Raw genomic sequence first — 10,209 nt, forward strand, 5'->3', positions numbered from 1 at the left:
TGGCTGTGAATAATTTAGTGCAGGGAGCTAGAAAGGTGGTCCCATAAAACAGCAGGTGCAGTCAAACTGAGGAGGCAGGACACACACTCAGAGAGCTTTATCTCTATCTTTATCTAGTCATCCACCCACACCTAACACGCAGCTCTTCAGTCAGGCTCTCCGTTGCTTCCATCAAGCTGTATATCAGTCCATTCCTTCATCAAGGTGTCCAGCTGATGTCAATTCACTCCAGGTAAGGAGCTTCTTGGAGGGACTGACGCTCTCAGCGTCCCTACTCAATCATCCACGATGGAGGAAATCCAGAGAAAACTGGACCAACGCTATGAAAGCACCAAGCCCAGAAAGGTGAGCTATTTATAGAACCACTTTCTTTCAAATTTATAGGTTTTAAGTGTACTGCACTGAATAAAATACATGTTGAGGTCATTAGTTTATGATCTAAATTATTTTTTATGCTTTAATATCAGTGGCTGTGTCACTCTTGTGCATATGGAGAAGCAAGGAACAAGAAGAGCTGAACTCATGCATGTGCAGATACTTGAGGCAGAGCTGGTGCAGTTCAGTATTATTTATTCAAAATCAAAAAGGCTTACAGGATAGTGAGACAGGCAAGGATTAAAACCAGGAGAGCAGTCCAACACAGCCAAACAAATCGGTCAGGGAGCAGGCGAGGATCAGTCAAAGTCCAGGGAAAAGCAAAGCAAAGATCCAAAAAACACGAGGATTAAACATAGGAAAAAGAGCTGGAACTTTAGACGGAGTAGGTACAGGGATGAAGTGGTTAAGAATGAGGGAAACACACACAGACTAAATACACCAGGGAGGGAATGCTAATAAGGGACGAGTCAAACTAGTCAACAATCACAAAAATAACAATGACAGGAAGTGGAAAGCAAAACACAACAAATATGGAAATGAACATTCAAAATAAAACAGGAAACAGCTAACTAATTCCAAAACAATGACAGGCATATCGTTTTACATTATTGCACAAAAGTAGTTGAAGCTGGTGTGCTTGAAGATACCCTCAGTTCCCAGCTTGACACTACATGTAAATCTAAATGAAATGAGATCTCATCTATGCAAGCAGTGCAAATTTCTAGTACATTTGTTGACAAATCAGCGTATATTTTAAAAACTTGTCCAGAGTGAAGTAAAAACATGTCAACTCCAACTGGAAAACAACAGGTGAGGTTCAAGCTGGCTTCGTCCTACAGTGGTCGGGTGCTGAAGCATGTATATGAGGACGGTCAGGAGCTGGAGAGTCCAGAAGAGAAATACCCTCACAGTTTTGTGCACCGCAAGATCCCTCCCAGCCACCTCGAGATGGAGCAGCTCCTTGGGTTTGAGGATACTCATGGGGACCAACAGGGTGGGTTTTTATTATTGTGTAACAGTGTAAAACTGTGCCATTATATGCAGCATGTAAGCTGCCAGACAGAGCTGTGTTTTCTGTGAAATTATTGTTTTCCCACTAATATAATAGCTGTGTATGACTGAGACTGTTTTTGTGCCTGTGTGCAAATGAAAACTGCCAGAAAATCATCTCAAATACTAGGTTAAGTGTTGTAGCAATCATTGTGATGACAATGAGGAACATCTCATTGCTGTACCATTCTGTGCCAGAATGTGCTCAGCTGAAACATGTTGTTAGCAATCTGGATAAAATGAAATATATCTAATTCTAGAGTATAAATGTTATGCATGCTTATTTATTTTTCCATGTTTCTACTATAGTAAAAATGCATTACTTATTCAAAATATTGTTAGAATTAGTACAGTGGGTGCATGTGGGTGCAGTGAGTACATAATGGAATAGTCCGACATTTTGGAAAACACACTCACTGGATTTGCTGCAGAGCTTTCGCTTTAAAGATTGATACCATCAATGTAGCTGTACTATAAAACTGAACCTGCCATGCTGTGACTAAGACAGCAAAATGACACTCAGCAGAGTTTATATGTAGACTTATATTCTTAAAACCGAGGAGTTGGTGAGGCTAGGATGCTATGCTGGCACAGCTAATCTGGGTGATCATAATTAGATAGGTGGAAATTTATGATAAGTCAACACAATCTACCGTGACTTCAAAATAAAAAGTCAGAAAAGCATGTGAGTCTGTAAGTAACACATGCAGTTTGATGATGAAACCGGAACTAGAGACTCAAATCTATAACAGCCAAGAAGTTCTCACTCTATCCTGACAACATGTTTTGTTCTGTGCCCAGGTGTCTACCCTCCAACAGGACTTATTGCCCAGAGAATAAATGTGTACAGAGGAATGGGCAGCTACAAGCATGCTGCAGATCAGACTGAGGAAGCAGAGGGAGATGCCACAGTAAGTAGTGCTGCTCACAGGTTCTTATTTTTTGATATTAATCAAGATAAGCTTTGATTAAATTTCCAATTAGTGTGTCAGGTTTGTCTGTCTGAATGGCAAGTACCAAAACCTGTCTTAATTCATTCTCCAGCGCAGCTTAAATGAAGTGGAATCAAAAATCAAAAAGATTTTGCTGAATCTTGATTAAAATATAAGTAACAGTTTAATGCGGTCAAAAGCACCAGCTTGGTAAACATTCCATCTCAATGATTATTTATGAGGGTGTAAACATCCTGGGAGAAAGAGAAAGAGGTTATGGCGAGAATGTAATAAAGCATGACTGATAGCCTCTGTCTGGTCTCTTTGTTGTCGACAAATTGCACTTTTTCAAATGGCAAATACACAACATAGACAAAAGTATTGGTATGGGGCTGTTTCAGGAGTTGGTCCCTGACTTCCAGTGAAGGGAAAATTTAATGCTTCAGCATACCGAGACATTTTGGACAATGCTGTGCTTCCAACTTTGTGGCAACAGGCTGCAGAAGGTCCTTTTCTATTCCAGCATGACTGTGTCCCAGTGCGCAAATCAAGGTCCATAAAGACATGGTTGGATGAGTTTGGTGTGGAAGAACTTGACTGGCCCACTCAGAGTCCTGACCTCAACCCCATCCAACACCTTTGGGATGAACTGGAACGGAGAGTCGGGCCTTTTGGTCCAACATCAGTGTCCTCACTATTGCTCTACTGAATGGGCAAAAAAAATCTCACAGAAACACTCAAGAATTTTGTGGAAAGCCTTCCCAGAAAAGTGGAAGCTGTTAGAGCTGCAAAGCTGTCTATGTGTTTAGAATGTGATGTCATTAAAGCCCCTGTTGGTGTAACGGTCAGTTGTCCCAATACTTTTGTCTATATAGTGTACATAGAAACATGTTGTTTCCTATTTCAAACAACACCTGCAGAGAGAAGTCAGTTAACACCTTAAGAATGTGCATCTGACACCTTTTTAATGTCAAACTGCTAATTTTTGAGCATGATCATTATGCAATGTCTCTGGATATGTTTTCATAATTATTACAATAAGAAAGTATCACAGCTCCTTTGGAGAGTTGGTGTTTCTTCTTTGTACTCCACAGAGCATAGCATAGTCTATATATGCTGGAAAGCAAACAGACATCACCAAAACAAACACACAATAAACACAATTACCAGCCAACTCAAAGTGATTTAATAATTAATTCATACATCTTTAGAAAAGAACAAGCGATCAGGACTTAAAATAGAAAATGGGAAGAATCCTTGGATAATTAAAGCATCAACTGCATGCTGCTCAGTGGAAATTGTACAACAATTGAAGTGGAACAATAACAGCAACAAAATTGTTCATCTAACAGGAAAAAGCCACTGTTACTGAGCTGCTGTGGCAGCAGCTTCATTAGTGCAGCAGGCTGAGGGGGAGGTCAGCTACATCGCCTGCTGGCTTAGTGTCATTTTCATTTTTTTATCCTCTAAACAAAGGCACGCTTGGCCCTGGTGACCAAGGCCAGCATTTATAACATTTATCAGCTGAAAACAGCAATCTGGATTTAGTTGAACTTTTTAGGGCATTACTGAAGGGATGGCACTGGGGTCCTGGAGGAGCACACCTCCTGTGCAAAGACTAATGTAATTCTCCCTGTATGACTTCAATGTTTTTCCTCTGTTTCATCTGATTTTTCATGCAGCTTATGGTTGTATTCACACCTGGCTCATTTGGAGCTGTTTTCAAACCAGGAGTTTTTTTGCCCAAAGGTCTGTTCTTTCTAGCATACGTGAGCACAGGAATCACCTATATTTTGTGATGGTACATATGTGATTTCAGCACGATTTCAAAAGTGAAACTACTAGTAAATCCAACTCCTTAGTGTGAAATCTTTTCAGGAAGGACCATATAATTGATCTGTATAAGCCAAGTGCATTCTTATGCAAATCATTTGGTAATCATGGTAACAAGTATGCACATCAGCATGGGGATTTTCCCTGATTAACAGGTCAAAAGCTGTTAAAAATGCTGTGCTTGTATCCTACTCTGTGTACTTTGACAGTTCATTAAGTCCATTAAAACGTGTGTGACAGCGATCCCACAGTAATAAGCCCTGAAATGTTACTGCACAAGACGTCTCATTTTCTTCCTGTCTCTACCTGTTAGTCATTATTCACAACATGTGGGTGATTTACAATCTAATAACACCAGTAATGCTCATAATCAGATATTTCTTTGTGTGTTCTTTGTAACATCAAAGAATATTGATGTAAACATTAGAAGTACTGAAGTGCTGCATAAACTTATTCCAGTCACCGGAGTTTGATTTCCCACCTGAGTCCTGAAGATGTGTTGATGATGTTGATGTGTCCCCAAACTGTTGTCACAAAGTTGGAAGCATAGCATTGTCCAAAATGTCTTGGTATGCTGAAGCATTAAGAATTCCCTTCATTATAAGTGAGGGGCTAAGACCAACCCTTGAAAAGCAGCCATAAAGAGGTCTGTCTGGATACTTTTGTCTCTTTATTGTATGATTCATCTCTAGAACAACTTGGTGTTTGTTTTGTATGTTTTTTGGCCCACAGACGCCAAACATAGATTGTGTTAAATGCAATAAATTAATGAACAAACACTTTAAAATATCAATGGGCCATTTTTGTTAGTATGAAAGATTAAGGGTCCGTGTTTGAAGAGGAATTACTTTAGCTTCCAGTTTCTCCATCACCAGAATTCTCAATAGATCAGAACTCAGCTACAAAGCATGTTGTGTTTTGCACAAGGGGTATGACTCTTCAGCTGCATTCAGCTAGAAAACCTCTTCTCACCCACGCATAAAGCCCACAGCTAAATGTGGGCACGACCTCTCAGAGCTGCACAGGACAAATCTGATAAATGTAGGAAATATCAAAAACAAGTAGAGGGCAAATAATAATAGTTAATATTAGGATGTTAGATGTTGTTCATTTTAGCTTATGGGTTATCCAGCATTTTCTGTGTCCTTCAGTCCTCAGTGTTGGACTTTGGCAAAATCATCATCTATACCAGCAATCTGCGCATCATCAGAGCACCGCAGAGGAAGCCTGAAGTGCTGCGGCACCACACAGTGCCTCCAGTGGACATGGAGGGATACCCAAAGGTCAGGGAGAGGGGGAGCAGGAGGAGGGCTAAAGCTCTTTGCACACAAGACGGGGAGGAGAACAAGGAGAAACAGATCAGCGACACAGAGACCAGGGTAATGGTCCTTGGTCAAATTATTCTCAGTGGTGTGGTAAAGCTTTATCATCCTGCTTCGGTTTCTTGGTATTCTCACTTTCACCATGTCCTTGTCCTCCTCCTTCTCCCTCTCTCTCTGTTTCACACAGCCGTCCTTTCTTCATATTGTCTTTTCTTTGAAGAGAATGACCGCAGGATCGTCTGTGCAGCTGTATTGCTGTAATTTGCAGCTGCTCACAGAGGGGTATTTGTTCTCGCCCCACAATCTCCTCTGTTTCCTTGTAACTGCCACCTTATTTGTGTCCTCTTCTTTTTTCGTTTGCTGCTGGCCCCTCCCGCTGTAACAACTCCCGAAGCATTGTCCTCGTGTTATCTGTCACCTGTGAACAGATACTGATGAGTCCACAGTTTTACTCTGCCCTTGCAGCATTTGCCTGCCACTTGCAAGCTTGCAAGGATACCCAGCTTGCTATTATTTCCTCCCTCTCACCTCCTTGGCTGATTACTGTTCTCTTCTTCTCACTCCCTCAATTCTTTTCTCACCTCTCTCGTTATTTTCTCATTTTCTCTGCTACGAGAAAAAAAAGTTCATTCTCACTTTTTTTTCATTATTTGGCAATCTCACTCCTCTTTGTTACTTTCTTTTCTTTATCATCCATGCCTTTGTTACCCAAACTCCAAGGTAGTTAATTTTTCACTGTCTTATTTTCCAACACAGGATTAGATTTATGCTTTCCATGGGCACACAATGTGCAACCTTTGCAGCAATCTGGACCTAGATTTCACCATCAATACAAGAGCCAACCATCACAGTGTAGAAGGGAATGAATCATGAACCCTACATGCAGCTTAGACTGATGTAGCTTTAGAAGCAACAACGAACATTAGCTGACATTAACTGACACTTCACAGCAGCTGCAGCGGTGCCAGTCAGCCAATAATGAACTATGCATTTCAGTTGCAAAGGGTAAGCATGTTTGGGTGAGTTGTTATTGCAATGGTGGTTTGATTGTTTCTGTTGACTGATTATCCGATTCAAACCAGTAAGCAGTAATAACCAATAGTCTTAGATGAAAATAATGAAAAAGATGAAAATGTTTTATTGAGACTGTGCACACTTTTTTTTTTTTTAAAGATTTATTAGTTTGGAAGTCTTAAAATAGGAACAAACTGGAAAAAATTTCAACCGTGCTACAAAATTACTGGTGCTGCTCTTAATGACCTTCAGCTTCTATATGAAGTGATGGTCATTTCAAAGGCGCAGACTAATGACTAATGACCCTCAAAATCCTTCACATGTTGAGTTCCAGATGCTTCAACAGGCTGGAGGTTTAATCTTCCAAAAGGTAGCCGTAATAGATACAGATTGAACTGAATGTCATTGAACCTCTCTCTCTCTCTCTTCCTTTTATCATGATTCATGATGACAGTGTGGGAGATATGGATGTAGGCCTGTGTTTGTGTATGCTATTATGTGAATCTGTGATAAACTACAATCCATAAAGCAAATTGCCCCTTGAGGACATTAAAGTTTTACCCTATTCTGTGCAAAATTTCCACTATTTATTGCTGATTTACAACATCCAGTAGTCTGTAAAGATTTAAACACAATCTCACTGCACGTCTTCTGTTACCACTCGTGCCGTCGACAATCTACAGGCAGCTGCTTGTTATTGTAAATTTTGCAGTAATGACCAGCTGGCTGTGAAAATGACCGCTTGGCTATACATTATCCTGCAACACAGCTACTTACCAAATGCATGAAATTATAAATAAATTATAAAAAAATCCTCAATGTCGTTAAGGATGGTTAGTGTTTGCCAGCAGGCAGGCCAGTTAAAATAGACAGTTGTGTTAATGTTCGCTGTAAAGGAACTGGTTAGAGGTGCTGCAAATCAATCAGTTTAAAAGAGCTGCAGATTATTGATACATTTGACTACAACTTTAAATATGTTATGTACAGCAACTGTTAAGAAACAGCTGATTTTTCCCTCTCTGTCCAGTCTTTATCCAACATCTTTTGTTCCCCTTTGCCTAACCTTACAGTTCCTCTCTTTCACATCATCCTCCTGCTCCTCTTCTCCCCTCTAATGTGTTTCTTGTTCCTCCAGGAGGCCGACAGCTGCCAGCATTGTGGCGGTTCAGGCTGCGCTCCCTGCTCTCTGTGTCACGGCAGCAAGCTGTCCATGCTGGCGAACCGCTTCAATGAGTCCATCAGTGATCTGCGTTGCCAAGCCTGCTACCCCCATGGTCTGGAGAAGTGCCAGTCCTGCTCCAGCAAATAGCACTGTTTGGCTGACACCCATGTCTGGCAGGGAGAGAGTGAGTGAATGAGAGTGTGTAGCTGTGTGTCTGGAGTGTAAGCCTGATGCGCTATCAGTTCGTCAGGATTGTCTAAGCTGCAATATTGCTCTAATCCAAAATGTTCTTGGTGGGGTGTTTCGAAGCACAAGTAGGAAACCTAAGCCATCACTGGAAAAGGGAATTGTGACAGCGGGCACAAAATCATAAAATGCAATTACCGTGTGCAGTGAACATGGCTTGCGATAACACAAACACATAATCACTTTTTTGTTGTCACATTATTTTGCATCTGTGCACTTCTCCCTGATAAAACCGGGTTCAGCATCAGAGTTATCATTTTAATTAAAATGATGCAAACATTTTGCTTTTTATTTCATCTACTGGGAAGGCCGCCCTGTTCCAGTCTCATCTCTCTATTTACCAGAAAGAATAAACCTTTTATGCCCCAACATGAGTTACCGTATGAGGGTAATTGATGTTTTCATTTTTTTTTTTCAAAACAGAGGGAGAAGAAGGAGTTTGAGATCGAAAGAGAAAATAGTGAGAAATGAGAGTGAAAGAGTCAAAAGAGGACAGTTTCATGAATTTTTACAACAGAAATTCAATTTAACTATGAATAAAAGTGCCCAACGATGGCAAAATGCACCAGGATGATACAGAAGCATTGTTGAGCATTATGATTTTATCATTTTGAATCTTTTTTTTGTTTGAAAGCATTAGAGATGAGATAGAGATAAATAGGAAAGCATATTAGGTAAATAACTGACAATCGAAGTCAGCTCAGGAGGTTAAATGATGGTGATTATGAAGATGTTTTTTTTATTAATAACTGCTTTCTCAGGTTTTTGCCATTCTAAATTGTTTCAAAGCTTTATCCACACAGATCTGGTATATGAATGAAATAAAATACCTAATCAATTTTTAACATCTTATCTTTTCATTGTGTCCAACATCTGCTCTTTGAATGTATTGTATTGTAGTAGTAATATTAATAATTATTTTTTTTTGGATAATCATATAAAAACAGCAAAATGTCCCCAATAACTGATATGACTGAATTCTAATATATCATTATAGACAATCATTTTACTTTTTCTTTCAGTATGCACAGGTTAATGATTCATTCTGTGACTTCTTCAACAGTTCAGACCAGTCAGAAGTGTCACTATCAGATCAAACATGTTTGATTTTTATTGCTGTAATCTGGATAAATCTAAATGTAACAGACTGCTGTTGGAAGTGCATAATAATTCCAAAGGCAACGTGTGCGACTGCAGTGTGAAAGTCATTCCTTGAATGTGTTTTCACAGTGGGTTAAGAATGTTTGCTGGTGTGTTCCCAGCTTGAAAACAGACTGAAACATAACAATAAAGATGAAAGCTACACACTGCATAATTCCCAGTCATTACATCTCAGTCATTAAACCTCAAGTCATCTGCAATCACCCGCGATGTTTTGTATTTTGCCTTTTCGGGGTGGTTTAACAGAAAAGGAAAAACAAAATTAAAAAATATCGCCTCAGTAGCGAATGGGTGTGTCGTTGGAGTTTTCACACTGCTGCTGAGTAATCACCTCCGTGCAATTATGTATTTACCGTATGGCAATATCTGTATCAGGATTACATTAACTCATTACAAGCTAACACAAATTCCCCCTGTAAGGTCTAAACATGAGATACTAATGATAAGTGCATTTACAGATGGGTTTATGTGTTACCAGTTTTCCTTTTTCAAGACAATAGAGGAACAAAGCCCTTCCAATATGCCTAAAGAAGCCCCATAGATATCAAATATGAACTACACTGAGCCATAGGATATTTTGCAGTGGCTGGCTGCTGAAATTGCATTTTTCATCACTATTCTTACTCTTTAGGTCAGAGATGATCAATCAGAATCAATATTCGCAGTGGAAAACACTGACAACATCCTCTAAGGTGTCAGTGGCCCAAAGTCACACCAGAACAAGCACCCCAGACCATTACAGCCCGCTATCCCTGCCTCTGTAACTATCTTTGTGCTGGCATTCCCATTATTTTGTCTTATTATGTTAGATAGCCTCACACTCAGTTAAAGGGCAGACTATCTGGCTTATCACCATGCTGGCTAAAAGCCCTATCAACAATCAAATGCCTGCTATTTCTGGGATGAGAGGTGGAACCTGAATCTCCAGTCTCCCTCATTTTCTATTCTTCTTTCTCTCTAACTGGCCTGCCAAAAAAAAAAAAAAAAAAAAAAAAAATCTGCCGTGTTGGGGAAACTACTTTGAAAGCATAAGTTTGCAAGGTACCAATCACTTCATACTGTTGCGCTACAGCAAAGGCAGCATTATGGAGAAATCCAGTCTGTTTAAGTT

General features: G+C 39.9%; 1 protein-coding gene across 1 annotated transcript; it reads left to right on the top strand.

Moving 5' to 3' along the window:
- The first annotated feature begins 273 nt into the window (after window positions 1-273).
- On the top strand, window positions 274-8,883 carry LOC124070740 (glutaredoxin domain-containing cysteine-rich protein 2). Its single transcript, XM_046410927.1, has 5 exons — window positions 274-345; window positions 1,189-1,372; window positions 2,230-2,339; window positions 5,345-5,572; window positions 7,665-8,883. Exons 1-5 carry the CDS (start codon window positions 289-291, stop codon window positions 7,836-7,838), a joined length of 753 nt encoding a protein of 250 aa, XP_046266883.1. The 5' UTR covers window positions 274-288; the 3' UTR covers window positions 7,839-8,883.
- Window positions 8,884-10,209: the final 1,326 nt, after the last annotated feature.

The sequence above is a fragment of the Scatophagus argus genome, chromosome 14, assembly GCF_020382885.2.
Source record: "Scatophagus argus isolate fScaArg1 chromosome 14, fScaArg1.pri, whole genome shotgun sequence".
Lineage (NCBI taxonomy): Eukaryota > Metazoa > Chordata > Actinopteri > Scatophagidae > Scatophagus > Scatophagus argus.